Raw genomic sequence first — 14,941 nt, 5'->3', positions numbered from 1 at the left:
GTGATTTCCCATCTAAGATTTAGCCTGCCAGTGATATAAGAATTGATTCAAATAGTTCTCATTTTCCATTGCTACTTGATTTTGTCATCAGGCACTTCCTCTAAAACAAATTTGTAAATGCAATTGAAACGACTATTAAAGAAGATTGGAATTGAACTTTGCCATGTTCACCCTACCTACCATTCCACTCAGTGACTGGATTATTCTGGTTGACAACCAATATGTGTTTACAATTGGTATAAATTAATTTTAAATGTATAACTAATAAAATCAAATATTAGTAGAATTATTTTATTTCTCAATTGGCTGCAGATCAACAGTAACATCACTGATACTTGATAATGGGTTCCTAAAGCCACAAAGAGATTGAATGTTACACATGTTTCTCTGTGATCATTAACATCACTAATCTAAATTTCAATTTAATATAATTGTTTTCCATATAAAAAATGCCTGTCCACTATGAATATGGTTGGTTTTTTTTCATTCACTTTCACAGATTAAAGTAAACAACTGTTGAGTCTATCAATCAAGAAACAATTGCAAATAGTAAGTCGGCTTGTTTTAATACCAAGGTTTTAAATAAATTGTACATGCAACAAATGTCTTCCAGCACTTTGTGCATGGATCTCATTACGATAACAAGTTCTCTTATTGTACTGTTCAGCCCTGATCAACCATAACTTCAGGGGTGTCATCATCATTCCTATCTCCTGCAATATTGTTTACCTGTAAAATACTTATCTAAACAATATTGGATTCCGTAGCTGTTGTTATACACAGAAGCAAGGTTTGCAGGCACCAGTTTGTTATTATTCACAGTGTTACCAGTTAGATTTCAGCAGGTTAGAATACATAGGCACGCTAAAGAAGACAACACAGAACACTACATTTCACATGCAATTGCCACAAAAATGAAGTCACTACATTTCCTTTTTCACTAGGTTTCAATTCAGATTTTCTGGAAATGCTACATTTACTGTCAGGATGACGATCAATGTTTTCTACAGACACAGTTACAGAAAGAAAACATTCAAAATTATGACTGCGATCCACAGTGTCAGGCTGGATAATGTCATGGTGCGATACCACAGCTAAAAGCAGACAGAGAAGTTGATAACTACATCGCAAAGAAAGACAAGGATTGCTGCCAGTTTCACCACTGCAAGCTATATCCATCTTTTGCTGCTTTATCAAATTTATACTTAAAAGGTCCTCTTATTTCAGATAGTGTTTTAAATGCACTTTAATCCCTAATTTAAACCCAGCATACAGCAATAATGTATTGAAATGGATTTATCAGAATATTAGCATCAAGATTTGTTTTAGTAACTCCCATAATCAGAATCATAATATTGCAACAAGATGCTATTCTGGCACTGTAATAAAAGAATACTAAAATCATGTACAATACTTTTTGAATTAAATAAAATTATGCTGTTGCAGCAAACAATTCAGCCCATCAAGTTTTGGCTAGTATTTTTATTTCACATGAATCTCATCCGTGATCATTTTTTATCTCAGACTATTAGCATAACTTCCTAATTCTTTCTCTCCTCTCTTCCTCATTAATTATCTACCTGTCCTGAATGTTACTTGCCCCAGTTACCCAATGTGGTAGTAACTTCCAGATTCAAAATATTCTCTGAAGAAAATGGTTGGGTTTATGCAAGTACCATGGCATAGAACATATTGTGCCGCATACCCGTGAATGTAAAATAGAAAATTGTGTTACAGAGAAAGTCGCAATTACCTTAAAAGAGACAAGACACTAGATTTACTGTGAGGCCTACAATGCTCGCTGCTGTTTAAGAATTGACCGTGTTGTAATGTCCATGAGTGTAGATGTTCACTTAATCTTGAACATCCTGAAGATCTGTGAGATCCACCATCCTCCATAAGTTTTGTCAGAGTGATGCCTTGTGACTGACTCAAGTTTCAAATGTATTACATGTGGTGCCATTCACATTGTATATGCAGACTAATCCTGCCGCAACATGTTAGGCTTTGTTAATTGCATTCTTGCCGTAGTTACTGCTGAGCAATCAGCACAGTGCCAAAAGTAAACATTGACAAATATTAAGTTTCTTTTTTTAATATTTAATTACTATTGGTAAATAAAACCTTTTCAAAAAACTTTCTTATTATTTTCAGTCTCTTTGACTTTTCTACTTCTCCTTAAACCAATCATACTTTCCTTCTGTCTTTCCAACTTTCTATTATTTTAACTTATTAATGATTCTCCAGTCTGACACACATTTGACTATCTGCATTGCTGAACCAAAATCAATGCTACAAATGTAAAATATTCATAAAAGTGTTCTTACTAACTATTAGAAAATAAAAATTTGTTTGCCCTATTAACCTCATTATAAGCCTGTGAGTGTAGAAGTCTACTGGTCAGCAGGTAGAATTTGGCTCATTTTGCCTGGTTTGTGGTTGGAGGAATTAGTGTGGGAAAGAGGATAATGTCAGACACTCACCATATAGTCTATTTCTATTGGCATTGGGGTTAATGAAAGGATGCAGTTTCATTATTGTGTAGAGTAACCATGCATTCATCATCAATGTTCCAAATCTACATTGGTTTCTGATCTGGTAACTTCTCTCACAACTGTTCAATCCAATCATGACCTTAATCTTCCCTACTTTTTTTCAACTGGTGTAGCTACAGTCTCTGAGCTCTCTCCCTGTCTCCAATTCTGACCTCAGGTGCACACCCAATCCTGATCACAGCAGGCCCACAAGACTCTGAATTAGGGGCAAGCCCAACTTTAATGGTATTATACGGGAAATAGTTCAACTTGATTGAAGTAGGTTGTTTGCGGGTAAAGGCATGTCTGGAAAGGGTGATCACAAAGATAAAAGCTCTGAGGTAAAACCACTTTACTTTGTTAACAGTTTCAGTTTCTGAAAAGATCACCTGGTAAATGCCAACCGAAATGTCATCATTAAGGAGAAGGAGTTAGAGACACAACAATTTTCTGTGTAAAGGTATTATATTTTTAGCTGCTATGGGGGAATTTGTATAGTCAAAGGTATTCATTAAAATTAACATTAAAACAAGAATAGAACTGAACTATTTCACTGTGGGCTTCACAATTATTGTGTCACCTTAGTGGTTATCATTTTGTAGCTGTAATGAGACTAGATATCTGTTATTTGCAGTCACTGTCATAAAGTTTCTCTGTATCTCGGATTGTTGTAAAATCAGATATCACTGCCTTATCAAAGTTCAAATAGAACAGCTTTTATATTTTGACTGACATTATGATTTTCACTATAAATTGATGTAAAACAATGCTTTATTTTCTTAAACCATCATACAATGAAATAAAATTAATTTAGTAATTAATCATAGTAATCTTAATTCCACATTTATTTTCTTTATGTTTCTATGTTTACATTCCCAATTTTGTCTTTCTATAACAGATACACCTTTCACCCAAGAGGGCCAAAATGGAAGCTTCTCCTCAAATTTACTTACATTAGCTACCGGTAAAAATATAACTTGTTTCTGAAACTAATTTCATGTTCTGAACTAAAAAAGCAAAGCAATGAGTCTGTCTCTGGTATGCATTGCAATGCATTGCGGTATGCAGCATACAAAAAAGGCATTATTGTAAATAACAAAAAGAAGGACAGGCATTGAATAGCTTTCTTTAGTAATGGAGGGCAATAGAAGCTCTTTACATCAGGTACACTGACTGATGAATATATGAATGCCACTCATAATCTTTTAAAGAAACTCTAATAAAAATACCTGCAAAGCAGCTTCATACATCTTTTTCCATTAGAACTGAATATTGATCTTCCTTATGGTGTAATTGGAAACATGATTTAATTTCCATAGGTCCCAAAATTAGAGAGATCTGAGCTTCAGCAATTTTACTGTAAGATCTGTGTTAGATTTATCACATGGTCCAGAGCAACTGTGTGGGGAAGAAACTTCAAGTCGAGAACTTCATGGAAGAGTGGCAGATCTGTCCAATTGGAATGGAGCTATTCAGAGTGGAATGAAATGAAATCTTTAACAAAAGTGGAAAACTTCTTTTGAAGTTATTTAAAAAGAAGCAAATTTTTAACTTGTTTCCAAAGTGAAGCAGACGTCTGGGAACATGGAGTTATCAGCATCGGGATGTATGTATGATTTTTCTAATGCCATACACAATGGCTGTCGACTTACTGCATTTACAGTATTCACTTCAATAGGAATGAGTGCTAACTGAAAGCTTTGACTTGCATTGGTATTTCTTTATTGAAAATATTTTCAGGAATATAAATGTAAAAACAGTGTTATCAGTGTAAGTGTGGATTGTAATATTCCTTTTCATTTTGAGAGAAAAATATTATGATTAAATTATTGTTCACTTTAGTTTTCAACTGTTTGTGAAATATGGCCAGAGTCTGACAGTTGGCACTGTTGGATTATTTTTATGACTAAACAAGGCAACATATTAATGTAAATAGAGTGAACCTGCATTTACCACTCGATCATGACTCAGCAACATAAAGCCAGTCATTTATAATAAAATTGTTTGAAAAGCAGGAGAAAGGGATTCATCCACTACAGTGTGCAGTAAACGTATTGGGGTGGATCACTATACAATGAACCATTGCCAATCCATCACCTCTCTCTAATGGGTAACAATCAGATTCTTGCCTGACTTTTAGTTTAGTTTAGAAATACAGCTTGGAAACAGGCCATTCAGCCCACTAAGTCCACACCGACCAATGATCACTCGTACCCTACCCTACGCATTAGGGGCAATTTACAGAAGCCAATTAACCTACAAATGTTTGGAGTGTGGAAGGAAACTTGAGCACCTGGAGAAAATCCATGTGGTCACTGGGAGAACATGCAAACTCTGTACAGATAGCACACGTAGTCAGGATTGAGCCTGGATCTCTGGCACTTTAAGGCAGCAACTATAACGCTGCGTGATTGTGCGTCCCTTGGCTGATGCTACCCTATTCATTTCAATGAGTTAATGGCCTTCATTAAAAGGTAAGTAGGAAAGTAAGTTTTGTTTAAGTATTTTGTTTATTTATATGTTGTAAGCAATTCGCAGAAGTCTAATGTGGTTTTAATGAAATGTTTTAATTGGTATTTCATTAAATATATTTTGATAGATTTAATCCATTTTAACTTTATTTCAGGTTTGCTGAATATCAGAAACTTTTAAAACAGTGAAAGGTGCCTTTGATGGCAGTGAGCTGTCCCTGTGTCTATGACCAGCATGGATGGAATCTGAGGCCACCTGAGCCATTACTGAAACTTGCTGCCCACTCCACAAAACCAGAAGGGCCATTAACATGATTCACGCTGTGGGTGCTGCAACAAGGATATATGGCTGCAAGAATAGCAAATGGGGGGAGGGGAGGTGGTGACTGTGGACAGAGGATTAGACCTTGCATGATCTAACTAATTATGTAACCCCATTGAATTCTTCTGAAATTCAGTTGCATTGGCTTCAAATTTCCAAAATAGAGTTTGACATTTACAGACCACCATATCACACTTGCATTGCATACAACAGAACTCAAATTTCCAGCTACACTGCCAGCATATGAGATATACAAAATAAAATCTTGCAAACAACCGATGAATAACTTGGACGGCACAGTGATGCAGTGGTAGAGTTACTGCCTTACAGTGTCAGATACCTAGGCGTTTTCCTGATTATGCCTATATGGCATTCATATGTTCTCCCTGTGACCACGTGGGTTTTCTCCGGGTGCTATGGTTATCTCCCACACTCCAAAGATGTGGAGGTTTGCAGATGAGTTGGCTTCTGTAAAAATAGTCCCTTATGTGTGTAAGATGGTGTGAGTGTACAGGGTAATTACTGGATGGTGTGGACTCGGTGGGTCGAAGGGCCTGTTCCCACACAATATGTCTAAAGTAAAGTCTAAGTTGTTTTTCAGTGTAACCTGTAACTCAGCCAACTTGTTTTTAATGTTCCTGAAGTGGGAGATGGTGGCCAGGACACAGGCAGAACTCTCTGCTTTGTAAATATTACTATAGAATTCTTTGCTTTCTCTTGAACCAAACTTGAGACTTCTCCTACACAGAGTGCAATTGCAGCCCTCCCTTCAGCACTGTACTGCAAGGTCTCCTAAACAACATCACTTCTCCTGGAACTTTTGAGCATAAATCCAGGAACATGTTGTCTTTGAAAGGAACCTTCAGTGGCATATACTGTGTATTATCCAATCTTTCAACACAAACCATCCCATATTCAATGCATAGACCCAAGAAAATCTTTCTGTAAGGGTTCATATTAGGAAGCGGAGCTTGAGATGAAAAAATTATACCAAATAACGCATATTGATATGGACATATTAATATTGCTGCTTTGTAACAATAGACACTGGGTCAAATTTCTATTCAGTTCACTGAGCAATTCAGCAATCCATGTTCGAAAATGACTCCGATTGAAGGCAAGAAAAAGACATGCAGACACACGTAAGGTAAGAATACTACATATTTTCTAATTATATTTAGGTTAGGCTTTCCTTTAAAAAACGTCTGTACAGCATTAGTCTTGGTCAAATATTCCTAACCATTATAAAATAGGATCCCCATTCGACAGAATCAGTAAACTAGCAGTTACATTTTACAGATAGGTCATGCAACGAGACAGAGTACAATGCAGATATTGAAAAGAAACATAGAACATCAATTACAATGCAAAATTACTGAATACCTCATGGACATTTTAATGATAACAACAACTAGGTAGTCTAGATGGTTGTAAAGTGATAGAATTGGAAGGCATAGATAATAAAGCATGATAATGGATTCACAAGGAACTGCAGATGCTGAACCTTGCCTTGAAGCCAAAGTGATGGAGTAACTCATTCGGTCAGGCAGCATCTCCGGAGGACATGGATAGGTGACGTTTCAGATCAGGACCCTTCTTCAGTGCTTTTTGGAAACAAGTGTGAAGAGGGGACCTAACCCAAAACATCGCCTATCCATGTCCTCCGGAGATGCTGCCTGACCTGCTGAGTTACTCCATCACTTTGTGTTCTCTACTGCATGAGAATGGATTTCACTGGTTGAATTGCCTGGGTAGGTATAGGAAACATGTACCAGTTCACTCTGCAGTTATTAAAACACTTCAGGTAGCATTTTCCAAAGGTGGCAACACAATGGTCGATAATTGTAGAGTTACATTTACTTCATTGTTGGCAGGATGAAGGTGAGAATTAAAGGTCAAGATTTATTGGGTGTTATATGTGACCATTCAAGACAACCACTGGATTGTTTGTTGATTAGCGAGGCTTTCCATAGGTGAGAATACAATACAACAATTGTAATGACTGACTGAAGTGAACAATAACAGCAGCATTTATTTAATTTTTTACCCCCAATGCTACTTTTAGTTCAGTTCAACAACTCAGTTTGGCCTTTATTTTGCTGTTCTTTTACTTATTCTCATCGGAAACTGTCTTTAAAGTTTAAATATAGCTGTTTCCATTTAACAAAAGCAAAAGGATTATATACCAGAATATACTACATTTTTCACCTTCCGTTCACATAATTCCACATGATCACAATGTATTAACAAAGTGCTGCTCAGCCCACTGTAATTCATGTACCCAGAAAGAACTGAGGACCACTGAGAAACTTCCCCAATACTTTATTTCACTCAGTCATCTATTATGCACCATCTATGCTTCCTACATTTTTCCAACCTGTGTTGTATATTTTACAGGGTCTTTTGAATTTTATTGATAGTATTTCATTGCAATTTTATCAATTGTCTTTTGAAAATTAGTATGTGTAATTGGTTGCAGTCTGTAGAGGCTGTGATTTCCTTAAAGAGTTTGCTTGCATCCATTAGATAGTCTTTTTCCCTTCCAAATCAATGTCAACACCTTCAACCAATTTATTATTTTACAAATGACCCCACCTTACTCCCCGGAAATCAATTCCATTTATGTCTTTGCACGAAAATAATACTAACACAACGGGTGTTTGCTCTGTTTTGTCAGCTTTTCTAATTACAGGCACCACACTGGTTTAATTCCAAACTGTCAATACTTCCCCAATGTCTATTGATTTTCATATATTGATTATCAGTATTTTGCAAATCTCTTTTTTACCTCACACTGCACTGTGTATTACAAAACCGTTATAATGATATATATATGCTTTTCACCTGTTTAAGTGATATACAATTTTCCTAATATAAAATTAACTGATTTTACTTGCTGCATCTTTGGGAAGCCAAACTATTCATGTACTTTTCAATTAAGTAATTACTCACAAGACTAATTCATTCCTGGTATTGGGGCTGTTTACATCTGTTATTCATCTCTTCTCTAAAAGGCTGGAAGATTTTGTTCATTCTTCTGCTAAGCCTTGGATTCTTTCGCCTAATCCTTCAAACAGTCTTTTAATATATTGCTTTCAATTTCCATTTACGATAGTCTTATAATTAGCCAGATGAGTGACTTCATCTCCTCCTTTAGGATATGTACAGGCTATTTACTCTATGTATGGTAGTGTGGTAGCACAGTTGGTTGTGTTTTAAGATCATTATCCTCATTGATAACTGATCTCAATTTGACTGAGCAGTACAAAGCCTTAATGATACGAAAATTTACTGCTTGTAGTTAATTAGATTTAAAGTGTTGAGAAATTGATCAGATGTTTCTTGACATTTTGAAGACAGAGGTTATTTGCAGCTTTTACAGAACATTAATACTAATTATTCTTCATGGAGTTATTTCCCATTAAAGAGCTAATTCTAAGTATTATGAAAGACAACATATTCTCAGTTTTATGAAATTAACTACTTGGAATAAATCTGTATTCCCATGATTCTGAAAAGTTAAACATGTGATACTTTGGATGAATCTTTGCAATTTTCAAATTACTGATATGCTGATTTATCAAAGATCATTGTGAAATTTCTGCACTTCATATGTTTAATAAGTGTTTAATCCATTGCAGAAAAGACTGAAGTAACAAATAAAATGTAACTATCTTAAACCAATTGGCAGGTCAATTGCCATGAACTCACTATACTTCTTAACAATAAACCTTCAGAGCCAAGAAGTTGCTGTGATCACAATGCTCAGTTAACTTTGAATTATTCACATTCTGTGTACATATATTTTTCGATCCTAATCTCACAGCTTTCAACTCTATGTGGAAACATGTTGTTTACTCAGTGCACTTTCCAGTTGCGTTCAAAATCACCCAGACTAAGCAAATATATTTGCATCAAAGCATTGAAGTCAGTCTGGAATAAATGTGCAAATCTAATGTAAAATGGAGGCTATTAGGCTATTTAGATTTAAATATGATATACCTCAAATAAGGGCACCTGCTCCCTGACGCCCCAGTTTTGTTCTTTTCTCATCAATTTGTGCAAGGATTCGGATGTCAAAGGCCTTGCTAATATAAAAGAGATATCTGTGTGAACGATAACTGTCTGAGGCATTTTATCTGGAAGAATAACTTGCAAATGTGCAAACATTCCATCATCATTCAGCCAGAATCAAAAAATAATTAGATGGAATTACCCCAGTCAAATTAACACAGATAACTCAAGATGAAACTGATCTGTTGATTATGCAATAGTTTGTCTCCAAATGAACGAAGGAGCAGACAGATCCAATACTTCAGATAATCCAATCACAAAACAATTTTGATCATCGTCTGAGGGCAAAATACTGCCCAGCCTCACTTTCTTCACAGAGCTTCACTGTTCTGTAGCCACATTCAATGACTCTTTCCCACACCAAGGCCTTCCATACATTATTCCTTGCTTTGAGATGTGCAGATAGCTCAAGCCCGCAAAGCAGGTAACATCCTGGTGAATCTCTTCTGCACTCTTTCCAACTTAATGGTAACTTACCTACAGCTGAGCGACCAGAACTGCACACAGTACTCTAAGTGTGGTCTCATCAATGCCTTGTACAGCTGCATCATGATGTCCTAACTTTAGTACTCAATACCCTTCCCAATGAAGACAAGTGTCCTAATGAAGGCATCTTTGAGCATCCACGATCTCAGTTTCTTTAAACAGCTTGATGAACATAAACAGTTTACTGTCACTGAAGCAGGTACTCAATCTATGCACATGGTTTAATTATATGATCAACAAAATGTTTGAATTCCATAAGATTCAAAAATGTTTTCTGAGTTCTACAATTCCAAACTTAGGAAACACACATTATTTTTCCTTGTACCCTCCATTTCCACAGGACTTGCCAATGTCAAGCATGAATACTTGAAGACGTTCACAAGTAAGCATACAACCCCATCCCTAAACGGGCATGAATAAAATGGTAAGAAATCAGTCAATATCCTCTTCCTGAAGTTCACTCTTGTCAAACAACACCACATGTACTAAGTATCTAAGTTACATAGAAACATAGAAACATAGAAAATATAGAAAATAAGTGTAGGCCATTTGGCCCTTCGCACTAGCACCGCCATTCAATATGATCATGGCTGATCATCAAGAATCAGTACCCCGTTCCTGCTTTCTCCCCATCTCCCTTGATTCCATTAGCCCTAAGAGCTATATCCAATTTTCTCTTGAAAACATCCAGTGAATTGGCCTCCACTTCCTTCTGTGACAGAGAATTCCACAGATTCACAACTCTCTGGATGAAAAAGTTTTTCCTCATCTCAGTCCTAAATGGCCTACCTCTTATTCTTAAACTGTGACCCCTGGTTCTGGACTCCCAGTTTTTTTCCATACCAGGTAGCTGGGAATGACAAAATAAAACATCATATTATGCATCTTAGAACAGTCACCACCACAACTTTAAAAGAAGATTGTTGATGCAATTTATATCAGCTGTGCCTTAGTTCGTATTTATCAATAAGTAAATGCTCCCCTTCAGCTTGAGTTGAGGGAACTTTTAAATCAGTAAGTTTGCTGGTAGAATAGATTGCCAATATTTTCCGTGAGTAGCAGTTTACTTTAACAAAATTAAAAGCAGAGATAAGGCTGTCTTTCTAGATGCATGGTTAAGTTCTCAGTTTCTCTCTCTTTACTTCTTTTAGTGGAGAACATGGTATAGGATGTGGAAGTATGGTACATAAAGTCAATAAATATTCTGCTTTATGATAGGTTTAGCAATGGATAGATCAGGAACACTGTGAATAAAAGTGAACTGGCAGCACTATTTAATCTGATGCCATTTTCATTTAATGCTCTAAAATAACCTACTACCTTCTGAATGCTCAAGCAAGGAAGAGGAAAGTTGGAAGAAATTAAAAGCTGGTGATAACTTGTATAGTAAAATATAACATTTGTTGTATAAAATTCTAATGACATTCACCGTATTATGTCAACATGTCAAAGCTCAGCATATACCACATATTGGTTGAAATGCTTATGTTAATTATTATGAAAGGTCAGTCACTTAATTTGTTAGATTTAATACTGAGTTTAAATACTAAATGGGACTATATAAATGTTGTATTATTTAATCAGGATATTTCATTTATTTACTTGCATTCACACGAATGTGGGTGCATTGCGCACCAAAAGAAAACATATTTTAATTTATTATTGCTCATTTCCTTTAATATGATTATCAGAAAAGGGCAACACTGGGATTTTTATTAAATATAAAAAGCCAGTATCCACTTTGCAATATACCTCTCAATATTGTTCGTCCATTGAGAGTATGTTAATAATTGAATGTATGTAATTTTTCTGCATGTATATTTTTTAATTTCATTTCAAAATTAAATAATTATTTTCAACTGCAGCTCTGTCTTTTTTGTTACTAATGATAGAATGTACTTATGGGGTTGGAACACGAGGAGCAGTATCTCTTCTGTAATCTGTATGTATGGAACTTGGTCACGCTGCTAGACTGGAGGAACTTAATTATGTTATAAAATCTAACATCTTTATTAGTGACCTACAATACACAATTTGCCCTGTACAAAGCTGAAGCAGCTTTATAATGATGCAAACTGTGTGATCTAATTGAAATGCAAAATTCACCAAATAGAACACTGGCAATATCTCTATGGGCTAAGAAATGATTTGGTGCCTGTGGGACATACATCCCTTTCACTATTACAGCATCCAAAAATGGCTGCTACCTTTATGTCATATCACAACTTGCTGACCAAGATCACATTGATGTTAAGTGCACTTAATCTTTATGAAATGCAAACATGATCAGAAAATCATGATAACATCAAAATGTATTTAACAATGATCTAAATTAGTTGTTACGTTGAATTTTATATATCATCTGTGAATACCTTTTCATAAATCACATAATTTAGACTGAATATGATGTTCCGGGCATTGAGCAGGTTTACTAACATGACAATGCACTTCCCTGCACACTACAGTAAAAAAAATCAGTAGGAGAGGATAGTTGATTTTATAATTTTGGTCAACACCACAATTGTTCATCAACTGCAATAAATGAAATGAGCAGAAAATGGGCTTAAAAGCAGATAACATTTGGTGTTCCAGTTTAGATTAGATTTAGTTCTATTTTTGTATCCAAAACTTAGTGTTTTCTAAAGAACGATTAATTGGATTTTCTGCAGATTTGTCCTTGATAACTGATTTGTGTTGATACTGCCCAAGATGCAATGTGTGTCACCTATCAATCTGCTGTCCGCCATATGACAAAAATGTATGTCTTAAAATGGATATAAATGTTTGTATTTTATCAAATGTACATCTTGAAAAATATCAATATTTGAAAATGTGCATGAGTTATGTATATGGCACAAGAATTCAAGGTAAGCTGTACACTTGGCAGCAAGTTAATTAATCCAGACTTAATGATAAAAATTGATTTTTTCACATCATTTTTTTCCTTTTTCTGAAAGTGTTAAATAATATTTCATTTTTATGACTTCAACACAATCAAACACTGTATAGGCTAAAATTCTACCACTGCTGATTTATTAATCCTTGTCTTATGCCACTGAATGTTATTTTTATAGGTAAAGATATGCGATCCAATAAACCAAATTGAACAGACCAAATGCTGTAGGGAAGAATATTCTAGAGTAAGAATCGATTTGGGTGATACGGATATGTATTCGGCCCTGCCTCCAGGTTCCTGTATGGCATTCGTCAAAGCAACAGAAGAAGCTGCTACAGTCTTTGCCATCCAAACACTCATAGCCGTAGTCATCATGTTCTTGTAGGTGTGAGATGTTGTTCACCTGAATCAATGTTGATCCTGGGCGGACATTAATAACAGGTGATTTCTGCAAAGACATCAAAAAACTCATATTACTGGAGTCAAAGAGTCATACAGCGCAGAAACAGGCCAATCAGCCCAACTTGCCCATATTGTCCAAGATGCCCCATTTACACTAGTCCCACCTGCCTGTGTTTGATCCAAATCCTTCTAAACCTTTCCTATCCTTGTACCTGTCCAAATGTATTTAAAATGTTCTTGCTTCTACGACCTCCTCTGGCAGCTCGTTCCATATATCCCGCACCCTTTATGTGAAAAAATTGCCCTTCAGGTTCCTATTAAATCTTTCCCCCTCCACCTTAAACGTATGTTCTCTGGTTTTATGATTTTCCTACTCTAAGTAAAAGACTCTGCATTTACTCTATCGATTCCAAGTCATATTAACAAATGGTAGATTTATTTTATCTCAGCTTTGAATCATATAAAAGGTTAACATAGCAATGTTTAAATGCATATGTGGAATAGAACCTGTACATATTTGAGTTGTAGATGCTGGCATAACTTGCAACCCGGCAGACATCAACCCCAATCATTTATTAATAGATAAAGCCCTACCTAAACGATGGGATAAACCTCACAATTGTGTGCTGCACACGTGACAGATAAATTTGTGGGAAAGTAATATTTATCTATATTAGTTGCTGTAATTTGCTGAAGTCAGTGGGGAGTTCCATTTCTCAAGGTTAAAACAGCTTAAACGACATAAATATTTTGATGCTTTTTTAAAAAGTTTAAATCTTGCCATTTAATTATATTTGTAAAATGTTTGAGCTTGGTAAACACCTTTCTTGGTTAATTTGGTAGACTTTGCTGCACCACTGTTTAACATGACCAATTTTAACCTATTGACACTGATTTTGTTGGCCATTTTCTTATCACTCTAAAGATCTGTCGGGGTTTACTTTCACCTCTACATCTGCATTTATTAAAATGATCAATGAGAGATGAAGATCTATAAATTGGTTTGATACACTTTTATGGAGTTAAAACATTGTTGCGTGTTACTAATACTGGTTTTAATGTCACACTAACACTGAAATTATCAAATGCAAAACTTCCAGAACACTGCTGTAGTCCCTCTTCAATTGTGGTGTGACCATTTCAGCATATCTATGTGATCTATTGCAAGTTCTCTTTGGCTCTGGCATTTAGCCCAGTAGGGTTGAACTCAGCAGCTAGCCTTTATAAACAATGCAAGTCACAGTCTCTCAGTTGCAGGGAGGATGTTGCTGCCTAATGATTAGGTACTGTGGTGATGAGGGAAGAGTAGAAGAGCGCCCCCGAGAGGTCAAACATGGACCAGCAAGTGCTCCCAAGGGCCAGACCTGGTCCACAAGAGGGAAAAGATACACAAAGTGCTGAAGTAACTCAACGGGTCAGGCAACATCTGTGGAGAACATCGATAGGTGATGTTTCAGGTCAGAACACTCTTTAAGACTGATTGTGGGTGGTGGGGATGAAGCTGGAAGAGAGTTAGGGCAGGAGAAAGCCTGGCAGGTAATAAGTTATTCATGTGAGAGGGGTCTCTTTCATAGGCAGATGGTGGACAAAGGGTAGAGATGAAAAGATAAAAGGTGTGATACAAAACGATTGAAGAGTTGTGAATTGTGAAGCTAGAGATAGGTAGAGAAATAGGTACAGCTCCATGTGGGGGAAAAGGGAAGGGAGGAAGGGGGAGGCGTGGGGAAGAAGGGAGAGAGAGAGGGCAACATTATTT

The 14,941-nt window shown here is 36.0% G+C and overlaps 1 protein-coding gene across 2 annotated transcripts in view; it reads right to left on the bottom strand.

Moving 5' to 3' along the window:
• Positions 1-311: 311 nt before the first annotated feature.
• The window catches only part of gabrg1 (gamma-aminobutyric acid type A receptor subunit gamma1), a 145,374-nt gene continuing 130,744 nt past the window's right edge, over positions 312-14,941 (bottom strand). The window contains exon 9 of one of the 2 annotated variants that reach the window (XM_078399036.1): positions 312-13,231. In XM_078399036.1, the coding sequence (XP_078255162.1) occupies positions 12,956-13,231 (276 nt within the window). In that variant the 3' untranslated portion in view covers positions 312-12,955. The remainder of the gene's footprint in view (positions 13,232-14,941) is intronic. The other variant, XM_078399045.1, reaches the window with a different exon arrangement.

The sequence above is a fragment of the Rhinoraja longicauda genome, chromosome 1, assembly GCF_053455715.1.
Source record: "Rhinoraja longicauda isolate Sanriku21f chromosome 1, sRhiLon1.1, whole genome shotgun sequence".
Classification (NCBI taxonomy): Eukaryota; Metazoa; Chordata; class Chondrichthyes; order Rajiformes; family Arhynchobatidae; genus Rhinoraja; species Rhinoraja longicauda.
The sequence above is the reverse complement of the archived record's forward strand: the minus strand, read 5'-3'. Positions and strand labels throughout refer to the sequence as shown.